Below are 16,266 nucleotides of genomic sequence, written 5' to 3' on the forward strand. Positions count from 1 at the left end.
TTATAAGTTTTACAGGTGCCAAAGGTTCACAACAAACCAATAAAAAGACCAAGAAAGTGTTCAAATACAAAAAAGCAAAAGACTACCGAAGTGTGCCCTGGTCTAGCGCACCGGACAGTGTCCGGTGCACCAGGGAACCAAACTCTGAACTTGCCACCTTTGGAAATTCTGGAAGCCGCTCCGCTATAATTCACCGGACTGTCCGGTGCGCCAGCGGAGTAACGGCTCCACAGCGCCAACGGTCGTCTGCAACGGTACAGTAAAAGTGAACAGTGCGCGCCTGCGCGCGCAGAAGTCAGAGCAGCGCCAAAAGGCGCACCAGACAGTGAATAGTGACTGTCCGGTGCACCACCGGACTGTCCGGTGGCCCAGAAGTCAGAAGCTCCAATGGTCGAACCCTAACAGTCGGGTGACATGGTTGGCGCACCGCACAGTGTCTGGTGGCGCACCGGACTGTCCGGTGCGCCATGCGACAGCAGCCTTCACCAACGACTATTTTGGTGGTTGGGGTTATAAATACCCCCAACCACCCACCATTCATTGCATCCAAGTTTTCAGCCTTCAAACCTCATACAAGAGCTATAACATTCAATACAAGACACAAACAAGAGATCAAATCCTCTCCCAAGTCCAAAGATCATTCCAATCAAATAGTGACTAGTGAGAGAGACAATTGTGTTCCTTTGAGCTCTTGCGCTTGGATTGCTTTTCTTCTTCATTCTTTCTTGTTTCCAACTCAATTGTAATCAAGGCAAGAGACACCAATTGTGTGGTGGTCCTTGTAGGGACTTAGTGTCCCGATTGATTGAGAAGAAAAGCTCACTCGGTCTAAGTGACCGTTTGAGAGAGGGAAATGGTTGAAAGAGACTAGGTCTTTGTGACCACCTCAATGTGGAGTAGGTTTGTAAGAACCGAACCTCGATAAAACAATTCACCGTGTCATCCGTTCTTATTCTCTTGTGATTTGTTTTGCCATATCTTTCGGACTCAAATTAAATTCTAACGCTAACCCCGGTTTGTAGTGTGTGCTTAATTTTATAAATGTCAGATTTGCCTATTCACCCCCTCTAGGCGACTTTCAAGCTTCGTTTCCTATCGCGAAGATTCTCGTGCCATATCAAGCGTAGAATTGAACGTTGAGCGATGGAAGAACGCAAACCCTTGGGCCTTTGACTCACCCAATTCCAACCGGCGGAACCTTAGCAACTAGGTATTATGACGACGATGAGGGGCAAATCACCTGTGCAGACGTCGCCATGAGAGAATGGTAAGGCGACAACAATGACAGTATGTGCGGCTCCGGTGGCTCCCACAGGATCCCGGAAGTGAGAGCCGAGTCGTCGAGAGAGGGAGCTTCGTTTCCTATCACGAAGATTCATGTGCCATATTAAGCACAGAACTGAACGGTGAGCGTTGGAAGAACGCAAACCCTTGGGCCTTTGACTCACCCAATTCCAATCGACGGAACCTTAGCAACTAGGGATTATGATGAAGATGAGGGGCAAATTACCTGTGCAGGCTTCGCCACGAGAGAACGGTAAGGCGACAACAACGATAATATGTGCGGCTCCGGTGGCTCCCACGGGATACCGGAAGTGAGAGCCAAGTCGAGAGAGGGAGCTTCATTTTCTATGGCGAAGATTCCTGTGCCATATCAAGCGCAGAACTGAACGCTACAGCGGCTTTAGCCGTTCCCGACCGTTGTGAGGTGATCGAGCGGCCGGAAATAATCGCGATAACATGGACACTCTTAGGGTTGATTTGGTGACAAGGGGATCACGGGAGGATTAAAGGGGATTGAGGGAGAAATAAACTAATTTCCCCCTCAATCCCCTCCAATCCTACCGGGATCCCGGTTCACCAAATCAGCCCTTAGAGGCTAGCTTTGCTTCTCGGTTTAATATATAGAAAAATATATAGAAATAGAAATATAGACATGGTGGTAATTAGCAAATATAAGTTATTTCATTCACCAGTACGGCACCGCAGATGCTCGAAAGAAATACCTCTTCTCCACTCCACCTCCGCGTCCCCACCTTCAGCGTCACGCACCTCGACGCGCAGCGCATGGCGACTCGGCTCTCGTCCACGGGCCCCTGATCTAGGCAGCCGGACCCCGATCGGTTGCCCGTGCAGCGCGACCCCCACGACCAGGATCCAGGGAGTCGGGCCACGGTCCTCGGCAAGGCATCTCATCGGCGAACGTTTTTTCGAGGCCGGGCTCCTGCTCCCCCGGAATCTAGGGTTCGCCTCGCCCCGCGTCGCCCTCGATGGGCCCGGCCGCGCAGCCGCCGGACGCCGGCGGCGGTGGGGACCCGGAGGCGTGGTACGGCAGCATCCAGTACCTCATCAACATCTCCGCCGTGGGGGCCGCCTCCTGCGTCCTGCTGTTCCTCCTCGTTAAGCTCCGGTTCGACCACCGCCGCATCCCGGGGCCCTCCGCGCTCGCCGCCAAGCTTCTCGCCGTCTACCACGCCACCGCGGCGCAGATCGCTCTCCACTGCGGCGCCGACGCCGCTCAGTTCCTCCTCTTCGAGCGCGCCTCCTTCCTCATCCTCGCCGCCGTCGCCGCTGCCGCCGTCGCCGCGGCGCTCCCGCTCAACCTCCTCGCGGGGGACGCCGCCGTCGTCGACCAGTTCGCTTCCACGACCATCTCGCACATCCCCAAGTCGTCCCCGCTCCTCTGGCTCCACCTCCTCCTCACCGCCGCCGTCGTTGCCATCGCGCACCTCGGCATCTCTCGCATGGAGGACGCGCTACGCATCACGCGCTTCCGCGACGGCAACGGCAACCCCAGCGACCCCAACTCCAGCTCCGTCGCCGTCTTCACCATAATGATCCAGGGCATCCCCAAGACGCTGGCCGCGGACAAGACCCCGCTCAAGGACTACTTCGACCACAAGTACCCTGGCAAGGTTTACCGTGTCATCGTGCCATTTGATCTATGCACGCTGGAGCATCTCGTCGAGCAATTGGGGAAGGTCCGTAACAAGATCTCTTGGCTGGAGGCAAGGTTGGGCGCCCGCGACCTGTTTGATGACATTGTGCACGATAACGACGACACAGTGCAGTCAGAAGAGCATTGGTTTGTGCGAAGGTGCAGAGGGCTGTGGGCAATGGCAGGGGAGAGGCTAGGGTTCACTGACGAGGAGAGATTGAGGAAGTTGCAGACTAAGAAACTTGTGCTCGCAAGCAGGCTATCTGATTATAAGGAAGGGTGCGCCCCTGGCGCTGGTGTAGCTTTTGTGGTGTTTAAAGATGTCTACACCGCAAACAAGGCGGTAAAGGATTTCAAGATGGAGAGGAAGAAGACACCGATTGGTAGGTTTTTCCCAGTGATGGAGCTCCAGCTCGAGAGAAGTCGATGGAAAGTGGAGAGAGCACCACCGGCATCAGATATCTACTGGAATCATCTAGGTCTTAGCAAGATATCTTCACGGCTGAGGAGGATTGCAGTCAACACCTGCCTAATTTTGATGCTCCTGTTCTTCAGTTCACCCTTGGCAATCATCAGTGGGATGCAAAACGCGGCACGAATCATCAATGTGGAGGCTATGGATCATGCCAAATCATGGCTTGCCTGGCTTGAAGGTTCAAGCTGGTTCTGGACCATAATCTTTCAGTTTCTTCCCAATGTGCTCATCTTTGTGAGCATGTATATCATCATCCCGTCGGTGTTGTCGTACTTCTCCAAGTTTGAGTGTCATCTGACAGTGTCAGGGGAGCAGAGGGCTGCATTGCTGAAGATGGTTTGCTTCTTCCTTGTCAATCTCATCCTATTGCGTGCTCTTGTGGAATCATCACTTGAAAGTTGGATACTTAGCATGGGGCGGTGCTACTTGGATGGTCCAGACTGCAAGCAGATTGAACGCTATTTAAGCCCATCCTTTTTATCAAGATCATCGCTTTCTTCCCTGGCATTCCTGATCACATGTACCTTTCTGGGAATATCTTTTGATCTGTTGGCACCAATCCCTTGGATAAAGCATATAATGAAGAAATTTAGGAAGAATGATATGGTCCAGTTGGTCCCTGAAGAGAATGAAGACTACCTACCCATGCAGAATGGTGAAGAAACTAATAATTTGACAGCACCTCTAATGCCTGAGAGAGAAGACGGTGGCCTTTTGGATAATATCGAGGGGCATGATCTTTCCCTGTACCCACTAAACAGGAGCTTCCATATGCCAAAGCAGAAATTTGACTTCGCACAGTACTATGCTTTTGACATTACTATATTTGCCCTCACACTGATCTACTCCCTGTTTGCTCCGCTCGTGGTTCCTGTGGGTGCGACATACTTTGGCTACCGTTATCTCGTGGACAAGTACAACTTCTTGTTCGTTTACAGAGTTAGAGGGTTTCCTGCCGGCAATGATGGGAAGCTGATGGACAGAGTGTTGTGCATCATGCAATTCTGTGTGATCTTCTTCCTTGCTGCAATGCTGCTCTTCTTTGCTGTTCAGGGTGACTCGATGAAGCTACAGGCTATATGTACTCTTGGGATGTTAGTGTTCTATAAGTTGCTTCCCTCTAGAAGCGATCGCTTCCAGCCATCTTTGTTAGAAGGGATGCAGACAGTGAATAGCTTTGTAGATGGTCCCACGGATTATGAAGTTTTTTCACAACCTGACCTGGATTGGAGTCTGTATCAATCCTGAAGATCAATACACACTTTTGTTCATTACAATGACATCTTTCACGACTTCGAACCTGGTGTATCAAAGTCATTTATTCTTCTTGTACAGCTATGTAGATTAACTCTTGTCTTCTTAGATATGTATTTGTTTTGTCAGATATGACAGGCACATGCAGTTTTGGTGATGAACATGGCCTGTCAAAAAATTACTTTAAATGATACATAGTCATTTTCTTGTTTTTTTTTTTTGTTTAAGGATCTAAGGTCCTATAACCAGAAGATGTCATATTTATGCATCCTTGTGTTGTAGATTCCCTATCATAATGGATGGTGACTAGAAGAGATAATTTACATGACTGATATAAGAATCAAAATTTGTTACTGGAAGTTATTATGCTTCATAACCAGTGACGTGCAATCTGTGGCATAATCTTTTGGAAGTTTCAGCTTGGGCTTTTTTACAAATCACAAGCAGTTTTTGTTCTTGTAGCATGCACTCTGCACAGCAGCCAGAAAACAATTCATATAGATAATAAGTGGTGAATATTAAGGGTTGCTATGGTGGCGGGCTTTCAGAGTTTGAATCCAAGAGTTGTTACAGCTCCGGTCTGAGATACTATTAATCGAAACATGTAAGACTGGTTATCAAATGCACATCTATTGAGTCTGTGGGGGTAAGGAGGTGTTCATTAAATTCATTGCTCAGTCAATACCAACTTCTGCTATGATGGTGTTCGAAATTCCAGAAAATAATACCAACTTCTGCTATGATGGTGTTCGAAATTCCAGAAAATGTTTGCGTAGGAATCACATACACTATCTCCCAAACTGGGTGGGGAGATGACAATGAGGATAAGAAGATGCATTGCCAGGCGTGGTGGAAGATATTCCAAAAGAGAGGGGTGGTATTTTAGATATGCAGAGTTTCAGTTTGGCTCTGTTAGCACAGCAGGTTTGGAGGCTTTTAAGTGACACTGTTTCCTTGTGTGCCATACTTAGAGCCAAATGCTATCCCGCTCACATACGGGAAGCTGGTGCAAGCTAAACTGAAGAAAGGAAGTTCATACACATGGCAAAGTAAAGTATGCTAACAGGTCCGGAGTGTTTCAGGAGAGGATGTGTGTGCCGTATAGGTTACCACATGGGAATAATATAGTGAGTTCACTGAGTGGTCTAATTAACATGATCACAAGAACTTGGGGTAATGAACTGATCATCCTTTCTGGGAGTTGTATATTTGGTGGGAGAGTGCATGGCTCTTGCCGTAGCTGCTATGGGGGGAAAATTCAACATGCAAACTTATTCCTCTACGGCTCCTCTGCCCCCTCACATTTACCAGCTGCAGCTGCAGAGCTGCATAGATAGAAGTTATAAGAAATAGTATCAATTACTTATAACTTCTGTTTTACGGCTGGTAAATGTGAGCGGTTGCAACGGAATAAGTCTGTGTCTGATATGCATAATTTGTATAGTTTTTTTTTCCAGCACAGGAAAATGATAAATGACAGATAAAAGATATATATCTACTATAGTTAAATGTGGGTTTCTTTGTGCGTCTCCTTGTCCGGCACAACGTATTTAAGTGTGAGTTCCTTTGTGCGTCGTATGCGCATCGAGGGAGTAAATTTCCCGTCCAACATAGAAAATATCAAAAAAATTTGGGTGTGGAGGATTCAAACTTTACTCGGTGTAAAGCGTTTGTCTTCTACCACTATAACTCATGTCTGCTTGTGTTATATAAAGATCTTTACTATATTTAAGTGTGAGTTTCTTCATGGGTCGTCTTCTCTAGGAAGCGTTTCTCTAGGGTGTGGATGATCCGAACTTGTTCGCTTGATATAAAGCCCTTGGCTTTTATCACTGCAACATGTATGTTTGTGTTATATAAAGAACAGGTATTAAAAAATATAAACATATACTAATATTTTTAAAATATAATATAATAGTATTTGAATAAATATCTTATTAAGTAAGATCTATTATATAGAAAGCGTAGAGGAAATAACCAGTATAAAGGAAACGGAGAAAGAAATTAACCAAACAATCGGTTTCATGGGCCGCTCTCCCAAGAGAAAGAGAAATCGGCCCAAGTAGCGAGCGCGCAGAAGCTAGGTGTCAACAGCTCCCGAAGAATCGGTGATCGGTCTCCTATGTTCACACCTGTTTGCTCTCTTTTCTTCCCCCGTTCACCTCGCGTGCGCCACCCACCTAGGGTGACCGCCGCCGCCCTTCGCCCAGCCGCCCGGGTTGCGCTTTGCCGGCGACGAGCGCCCACCGCACCCCCACCATGTATGCCCGCCCCCTTCTCGTCTCCTTCCTCTATGCAAACTGCAAAGCTGATTTAAGCTATTTGGCTATCTGTATGTATCCGGGTCGGATCTGAGCAAAGTGTATACACGTATGTATCATGCCTACCAACCTCGATTACATGCGTACACCCATGTCCTCTATTGGTTCCGCCCCTGGTTGGCGCCGTAGCACTTGTTACCACCAGATTTAGGTGCGGCCGCAGCCGCAGAGTGTTTTCCAGAAATTTTGGAGAGCTTCTAATTCAGCTAAACCCACTCTACCTTTGTCCGTCTCTAGTAATGATAGATGTTGTTCTAACTGAAAAGTACTGGTCCTTCCGAGCAAAGATCAATTGGTTGTGTGTCGCGATGCTAGCTTTGAGGAATCGTGCTGGATGATTGGTTCAGGCTCTAGACAGCTCGCTATGCTGCCTCTGACTATGTTGATTGTTTATGGTATTAACATGCACCTGTTGTTTTTTTCTGACAGATTGGTCACTGGAGGATTGCTGCCGTTGGTAAGGATGAGCAAAGGCCCAGTTCCGTTTGCCAACATCGGGAAGAGAGCAAAAGGCAAGAACCTTCTTCTCAACAGTCTTTACGGGCCTTAGTTTTCAAGCGGCGCACATCCTGCCATTCTATTCACTTTTCAAACGATGTCTAGTGTACTATTGATAACTTGTGATGTTCTGGTTGGGTATAAGAATGCACTGAATGATTCTCCTGGTAGTAGAAACCTATATAATCATCACTAGATGCCTAATACTTAGTTCTTTTCAAGTCATTCTCTTAATTTATTTTGTACATTCATAGAGAAACCACACGTTATTTTGGCGCAGTATCCTGTGATGGATAAGACATGGACATATAAACATAAACTCAATCTTGTGAGAGCTCTGTCTCTGTCTATCACTGAACATTCTATACTCTATAGAATGGCAGTTATTTCATATCTGTCGGGAATAGTTGTGAAGTACTTTATCTGTTTTGGTATGTGGTATGACAAGTACACATACATTTTTTGTCAGATTTCTGTGCTAGCAAACTTCATGTATTAATACTTCCTGTACTTATAGATCTTCTGTACAAGGACTACAACTTTGACCAAAAGTTTTCTTTGTCGACGTCTAGCGGCTCTGGTTTGGTAAGATGCTCACACCTGTTGTTTTAGCTCCTTGCAGAAACTCTTTGAATTTATTTTTCTGATAACATGCACCTTTTCTCATAGAATCTCACAGCCACTGGTGTAAAGATCAACGAAGACTTCATTGGTGATATACGGACACAACATAAAAGCAGTAGAACTACTATTGATGTCACCGTTGATAGTGATTCTAAAGTAAGTTTCATTTAAACTTTGCTTTTCTGCATCTGTAAGTTTTTTTTTTTGCGAGCCTGGTAGGATAGGTTATTTGTTTTCTTGATCAGGGCTGGCACTGCTATAACTAAGTATCCTGCATGAGATGTAAATATATCTTGGCATAAGAAATATTAAGTTCCTTACCTTATATCCTAGGGATACATGCATTGATTATAGTAAGCAGCAGACATACACGGCTAATAAATTCCTTGGGTAGGATATAGTGTTAAGTGTACCTAGTGCCTAGTGGTAAGCATCTGGTGATTCCTATGTATTTAATGGTAAGCAGCAGACATATACGGCTAATAAATTCCTTGGGTAGGATATAGTGTTAAGTGTAGCTAGTGCCTAGTGGTAAGCATCTGGTGATTCCTATGTATTTAATAGGGCCTCCTTCCATTTTTAGGCTAAGGTTTGCGGACCTAAAGAACACGTGGATTTTGGAATGTGAGTTTTAGACAGATGAGGATTGATATATTGTTTTTATTAGCTGCATTTGTGCATCCACAATAATTTTCTGCTTCATATTTGCTTTTGCTTTAGTTATGGCTCTTCTCGTATTAGCATTGGACATCCTGCATATTTGTTCTTCTTACTGGATTGCGCTTGGTTGCAGGTGTCAACCACAGTCACTGTTGATGAAGCACTAACTGGTTTGAAGACTTCATTCGCCTTCAAGGTTCCCGATCACAAGTCTGGGAAGGTTAGTATTTTTGGAATTGAAGGAGTAAACATTAGCTTTGCTGAATACAGAAAATGACGGTGCAATATGTGCAGCAAGTCTTAACTGAGCTGTATTTTACTTGCATACTGTGTCTATCAATTACATCAATGGCTTATTACCTAAATTTCAACCCACCAATTTTCATTGAAATATATTTTTTGTTTGCTAGTACTTATTTCTCTATCTCTCTCTCTTTTTTTTTGCTGGCAGCTTGATCTGCAATATGCGCACAATCGTTTTTCATTGAACTCGACCATTGGTTTGACATCAGCACCTTTGGTTGAACTGGCTGCAACTGTCGGCACAAGTGAACTTAGCATTGGTGCTGAGGTTGGGTTTGACAGTACTTCAGCTGCTGTTACTAAGTACAACTCAGGAATTGGATACAACAAGTCCGATTTCTCAGCTTCCTTACTACTGTAAGCTCCTCAAGTCTATGCTTTTTGCTTAGGGATGCATGTAATTTTATACATTGCTCGTGATTTTGTGAACAGTTAAACCTTTGGTCTATCGTAGCATGCTATTTTCTTCTTCCTTCTCACCTATTTTTGGGCAAGTTTAACAAACGAATGATGATCTCTCTTTTGTCAGCGCACTGACCACTCTTCCACATTTTTGCTAATAAATAGGGCTGATAAAGGGGAGACTTTGAAGGCATCTTACGTTCATTTGTTCAATCCGACCAATGGAGCTACAGTTGCAGCCGAGGTAACACACAAGCTGAAGACCAGAGAGAACTATTTCACAGTTGGGAGCTCCCATGCCCTTGATCCTTCAACATTGCTAAAGATGAGATTCAGCAACTCCGGGAAGGTCGGTCTTCTCTGTCAGCATGAGTGGAGGCCGAAATCTCTTGTTACTCTTTCAGCTGAGTATGATCTGAAGGTGGTAAGTGCGCCTTCAAGAATCGGCATGGCCATATCCCTCAAGCCTTGAGCTGGGTTAAGTCACCTTCTATAAAACAGTACAAGCATACCGTCTCCCAAGAACACAAGCTTTGGAGCGATACCTAGAACAACCCTCCATTTTAGCCTTTTTTATTTTGTAAGAGTCTTTTGCAAAGGAGTATTGTCACTTGTCAGGGAGTTAGACTTGTTTTGTGGAACGTTTCCATTAGAGCCAACTCCACACGAAGGATTGAAAATACAGAGGTTTGCATTAGAACAGAAGCTCCACTGCGATATTTTCCCATGTTTTGCTAGTCGACGCAAAAAATGATTTTTTGGAGGTGATTTGAACACCTAACATCTTGAGTCGATGGTGGTTTTAACAGCTCTGGAAATCAACAAGGGCCATTTGTACCCAGCAACAGCAGAATTAGTTCTGGAAATTGGTTATTTTGATGAGTTTTGTTTGTGAGTTGGGTTGGTTGAAACATAGTCCGAACAGGGGGGGCGGGGGCATTGTTTTGCTTTAACTTTGGTGAGGTGTGGTGGACATGTGCCGTCGAAGCCGCCACCTCTCCATTCTCCAGCAGCTAGAGTGAGGCAACTCATCCAGCACAAAAGCAGAGTGCCCATTCAGATCAGATAGGCCGGAACGAAATGACAAGCGTACAGCTCGAGCTCCAGCACCTGGAACTCAAAAGGGGAGATCGCAGTCTGCACCGGTTTTAGCATGCTTGTGCACTTGTGTGGCAAACAACAACATCAGCCTCGACGCCCTTGAGTGGACGGATAGCCTCCTCTTCCTGAGCGAAGAGGTTCCAGCAGCAGTCGAAATGGTTCTTAGAAACTCTGTTGCAGTGAGCTCGAGCTGCTCGCTTTTCGGCGATTGATGGACCAGGACGTCCGGGAGCTGATGGGCCAACGGACATAATGGGCCGCCCTCGGCCTGGCAGACGCGCTCGCGCTGCACGGCTTGCCGACCCATGAAACTGTGTAGGCGTCCCGGCACGGCGGCGCCGTCGCACAGGACCATCGAGTGACCAGTTCAGTTCAACGCTGGCTGGCGAACGAGACATGTCCACAGGCACTTGGATGGCATGGCATGACATGGCAGCACGGAACACGTATTGTTTTCCAAGGAGGAGGAGGAGGAGGAGCGCAGCAGTCAAACAGTAAGCCGCGACGCCGACGCTGTTCAGCCGCTGAACGAGGACCGGGTTGGCTGCCACTGTCAGACCTGCAGGCTGTAGCAGTAGCACCTCGGGAGCGCGGGGGGGCCGGAGCCTTCCTCCAGTCCTCCCCATCCCGTCCCGCCCACCGCGCGGACTCGGCCAGCGCTACAGATATACGGGGAGCCGTACGTACCCCACCCGACGACATCATTGGGACGGTAATGAGTGGGCGTTTGACGCACCTTCCGGCGCCGCACGTGCGGTGCCCGTGCCCGCCCGGCTGGCGGCGGCGCGCTTTGGCGCCCAGTTTTGGCGGGAGGGCTTGGGATTTGGCGGGGTCTTTTTTTGTTGTTGTTTTTGAGTTGAGACTTGAGTGGGGCCAAATCTGCGGCGGAAAAGGTTCCTCCTCTTTCCATTTCTCTGGTTTTCTTTTCACCATGGCTGCTGCCTTTTTCTTTTTCTTTTTCTTTTTCTTTTGCACCGGCAACAAACGTGCGCACCGGTAGATTCGTAGCGTAGCGAGTATGCTTGCTGTCTGTGACACCAACTGGTGTACCGTCCATCTCATTTTTTCACACCTCGAAACAACAATGTAACAAGAGGGTATGTATGTAGCTAGGTACACTTTGCGTGTACACACGCGCAACGTACCATGCGCTTGTCCATGAATGTCATGTACCGCTGCTAGTACGTAGTACTTGAGATCGAGCGGGGGTTTGGAGGTAGGCAGGCAGGCATCGGATGCCATGCCATACACAAAAGCTTGCTGCTGCTGCTACACCACCTGGCACATTTACCATCACAGGCAGGCATCCATCCTGACTCGCTGCCAAGGCTCAAACTCAAGCCCAAAGTCGCATGGATGCCAAGCCAAGCCATGCGGAAAGGCGGCTTTTTTTTTTTTTTGTGCACGGGCTGGACTAGTCTGCTCCTAAAACGTGGAAAGACCGCAGCTTTTGAAACACGGCAACGGACAAAACCCAGCAAAGGCTCGTCAGAGAGTCCTCAGATAGGGCCCCGGCTGGCCCGCTGCCCAGCATGGGCAGCGAAAAAAAGAGAGAGTGAGAGAGAAAAATTCCCCGTCAGGTCAACAGCACCATCGATCAGATCAGCCATCGGCAGCAATCCATCAGTCCAGCAGATTTGCATGCGGCTATGCACCACCCGATCCTCGGGCTTTTCGTTTTGAGTGGATTGTGTGAGATTTGAGGGATTAAATCGTCCCCTAGGATTTGTTTGAGTACTCTAACATTGATCTTAATCTACGTGGGTTGAGTTGAATTTAGATGCAAATTAAACTAAACTTAACATATGTGTATTGAGATCAATATTAGAGTAATACCCAAACTAGTCGTTAATGAACAAGCTTGGGGCTGGGGATCCTCCAGGGGATGTGTATGGGAAAATTTCTTCTCTGATGGGATGTAAACGGGAAAAAAATTATCCTCCGACAGGTAAACAGGGACATGGATGGAGAAGCATTTCCGAATCTCCCATCTCTGTTCCCCGCGAGACCCACTAAACTTGAACGTGGTGATATTGTTATGTAATAGTTAACTATAAAAATAAATAATTATCTTGTTAAGAGATAATTTATTATAGTATTATTGCAGGTGACCGGATTGTTTTCGCGGCCGGCTGGGCCGGTGATTATATTTCTCATCCAGCCGCCATCATTATCTGAGAGTTCGTGCAATGGTTCCTGTTATGACAGGTGATTCCTTGCATGATTCAGTACTGTGCGTAGCGTCAGTTTCGACTTTCGAGGGTCTTGAATCAAAAAAGGCACAGGAAGAAATCATGCATGTGATATACAAAAAGCCACGGCGGTCTTTGTACGTGTTTGTAGATCGACTGGTGGAGACTTGTTGAGACTCGACAGGCCAAGAACCATGCATCCGGTGATGGATGGGAGTGAAATCTCCGAATCTATGCCCTTCTTTTCATACCAATGGAATGCGCACGCAGACAGGCAGTACACGTACTCGTTGGTACCCAGTGGGAATCATCTCCTTGCATCACTCGGAGAGGACGCAGGGTGATGCCCAGCCTGATGTGATTATATTCCGGCGGGTACTACGTACGAGCTGTGTACCAATATGCTATGCACTACCGCACCCTTGGCGAACTAAGACTCTCGACGTAGACTTTGTTTGCCGAAGGCAAAACACTCAAAGTAGAAAGGCACTTCGACAAAGGAGGTTTTATCGATGGTCAAGCTCTCGCAAAATGCATGCTCGCCAAAAGGCCGTCAGCGGCCAGTCTCTCTCAACAACATCATCGAGCCAACTATGGATACTCTGTCAGCTGAAGATCAGCAGGAGTTCGAGGAACACAAGGGGCACCGATCAAGGAAGAGCAGGCGAAATTCTTGGCCAACATCAAGATGGACAAGAATCATAAGGTCGTCCAGAGGGCAACTGATTTGGCTTCGCTCCGACCTGATGCAGCTTCCCCCAAAGTAAGTGAAACAAACGAAACCCAATCTCTTAGATCTTACATAGATGAACAACGAGAACAAATGCAGCAAATAATAGGGAGTATGCAAGATGATTACAAAAGGTTGGCACATGCATTTGATAAATCTGTTGTAATTTCCCACGCACGAGGTTGAAATTAAGGATAATACACGTGATTCATCGGCTGCAAATTGGTATGGCCAATCCTAGCCACTTCATGGGATGCTGATGAACACATCTCTTGAACAACCACAGCCTTCTACACAGATAGGGGGTAAATCCATCAATCTATGCACGGTCGGAGCGTCCGCGCATGAGCACGAACCGTTCCGACCAGCACTGCCAGCCCCGTTTTTCGAACCCAACCACCGAAATCCACATCAGGGCCATCGTATGCCGTGCAAACACTAACAGACACACACAGACCGTCCGCCTACACAGTCGGACAGTCCGCGTACGACCGAACAGTCTGCGCGTTACGCCAGATAGTCCGGTGCTTGGTATATATACCAAACATGGTGTTAATTTTTATCACAAATCTATATATTCGTCTCAGCCAAGCTTCCCCTTACTCTCTACGACTCCTCAACACTGCCCCACATATGCGTGGGGGCGAGCACTTTTCAGCCCCTCTCAGGAGGCCAGAAAAGGATGACCAGCTATACGAGCCACCGAAGGCAAGCATTAATGCCCCACAAAAACCCAAACTCCGGGGCAAGAAGGCAACATAATACCAAACACCTGCACCATCGATAGACTAAAGGGCCGGTGGACTACCACCAACCGTCATTGACATAATAAGGGAAGAAATAGTTGGAGCATTCCTAGAAAAAGCTCAAAGTTAGTATGACCCCTGAAGGTCAGTCATATCGAAAAACTTATGACAACCGATTTGATTATCACACATACCCCTAAGGAATAAGGATACCCGAATTTAGAAAATTGTTGGGTGACCAGGGTAAGAGCACACGCGAGCACATAAGCCAGGTTCCTAGCACAATTAGAAGACATCCAAACACCCTAGCTATTTTTAGTAAATTAGTTAATAGTTAGCTAGCTAATTCCACTAGCAAATTTTAAATCAACTACTCCCTCCGTTTCTTTTTATTAGTCGCTGGATAGTGCAATTTTGTACTATCCAGCGACTAATAAAAAGAAACGGAGGGAGTAACTATTAGCTCTAGTGCATTCAAACACCCACTAAAGTGTGATCTCTAAGAAACAAAATTGACGCAGGAGAACACGATATGCTGGTGCTGGTTGATGGAGCCCATTCGGCCGGTGTCTGATCTCGATCTAGTTGATTGATCCTGCTTGGGCAAATGGTGTTGCCGGTTCCAGCAAGAAAGTAGGTTGATTTCTTTCCGAAGAAGAAGGAGGAGGAGGAAGCATAAGCATGGAGGCAGGCCGCAGCTTTTGAAGTCGATCTCCCTACGTACGTGGGGGTGGGATGGGAAGCCTGCAGGTGGGCAGACAAATAATTGGCGCCCGGGACGCATGCATGCATCACAGCCTCCTCCTCCCTTGGATGCGCCGGTGTTTCGTACGTGCTGTCGCGGTGACTGTGTGGCCCCGGCCACTCCGATGGAAGAAGTGATGTACGTACGGGGAAGGAGCTACGCAGTGTATTACTATTAACACACGCATGCACGGTGGCATTAACACCTACTACTAGTACTACTGCTCCATACAAGCCAGCCTTAGACCAAGTTTAATAGGTGAGCTCTAAATAGTTCTAGGTCACTAAAATCTTATATGTGCCAGTGCCAAGGTGGTAACATACGGGAGAGAAGAATGTGGATGCTTCATGACAAGTTTCACTCCAACGTATTCTACGATGAGAAAGAGTATATTTGTAGCCTGCTTCGAGAGTTAAGGCAGATTCATTCTTTTTCTAACTATTCCAAATAATTCATCTCTCCAAACATTAAATATTTTTAGATTTAAAATTTAGTCAACTTAGAGTTATCCAAGAATAGGCTTACTATAGGTTTTATTGTTGGAATCTTGATGATGTGGTAAAAATATGGAGCCTTTACTCGGTTCTTCTATTAGCCTCGCTCTTAGTTGTTCTGGATATGCACAACCTCATTTAATGGTCTATCTAGAGATTAATTGAATAAAATACAAGGAAGAGCATTATCCAAACATATCGTCTCTTAATTGTATCTACGATAAAAGCTTAGAGTTATATCAAGCGATCTCTTAAATATCTCTACGTTGTATATGCCCTAAGCTATATTGGTCGAACGCCTGAACAAAAAGAAGAAAGATATTTTTTAGTTTATTATATAGTTTCCCAGCTCCTCCAACCCCAAAAAAGCTAGTCTTAATCTTCGCTTAAACTGTAATCATCTAAAATGGTCATTACACTTTTCACACCCTCTAAGCTCTTGTTCGATTATTCCTTATCCATACGGATATGATGAGATTGAAAAAAAATATGAAGGATTTTAACTTCTTTGAGATTTGAAACCGTCCAATCCGCTGGATTGAGAGGAAAGCGAACAAGACCTAATGACATATATATCACATGTCGTCTCCCAAGCGTCTTCTGAACTCATCTTTCCCAGTAACATGAAGCAGACCGTTGAACACCAAAAGTGGCGGACAGTCCGCGCCCTTGCGATCAGATTGACTCGGGCGGTTATCCTTATCTCATGTGTGGTTATGCATCTAATCACGTGGAATCTGTTGACTATCGTCTAGGAACGGACCCCTATATATATATGAAGGG

At 46.5% G+C, this 16,266-nt stretch overlaps 2 protein-coding genes across 3 annotated transcripts; both read left to right on the top strand.

Annotated features, from left to right (window-relative positions):
- Positions 1–2,004: 2,004 nt before the first annotated feature.
- LOC100383234 (uncharacterized) lies at positions 2,005–5,026 on the top strand. The gene has a single exon (NM_001175896.2). The coding sequence runs from the start codon at positions 2,271–2,273 to the stop codon at positions 4,659–4,661; it is 2,391 nt and encodes a 796-aa protein (NP_001169367.2). The 5' UTR covers positions 2,005–2,270; the 3' UTR covers positions 4,662–5,026.
- Positions 5,027–6,771: 1,745 nt separating this feature from the next.
- LOC100282722 (outer mitochondrial membrane protein porin) lies at positions 6,772–10,382 on the top strand. Of its 2 annotated transcripts, none has more exons than NM_001155629.2 (7): positions 6,772–6,928; positions 7,418–7,500; positions 8,004–8,071; positions 8,156–8,266; positions 8,904–8,990; positions 9,222–9,430; positions 9,641–10,382. In NM_001155629.2, the coding sequence occupies exons 2-7, from the start codon at positions 7,452–7,454 to the stop codon at positions 9,945–9,947; spliced, it is 831 nt and encodes a 276-aa protein (NP_001149101.2). In that variant the 5' UTR covers positions 6,772–6,928; positions 7,418–7,451; the 3' UTR covers positions 9,948–10,382. The 2 variants fall into 2 exon arrangements, with proteins under 2 accessions (NP_001149101.2, XP_035818161.1); XM_035962268.1 differs by having other exon boundaries at positions 6,783–7,037; positions 9,641–10,357.
- Positions 10,383–16,266: the final 5,884 nt, after the last annotated feature.

The sequence above is a fragment of the Zea mays genome, chromosome 9, assembly GCF_902167145.1.
Source record: "Zea mays cultivar B73 chromosome 9, Zm-B73-REFERENCE-NAM-5.0, whole genome shotgun sequence".
NCBI lineage: Eukaryota > Viridiplantae > Streptophyta > Magnoliopsida > Poales > Poaceae > Zea > Zea mays.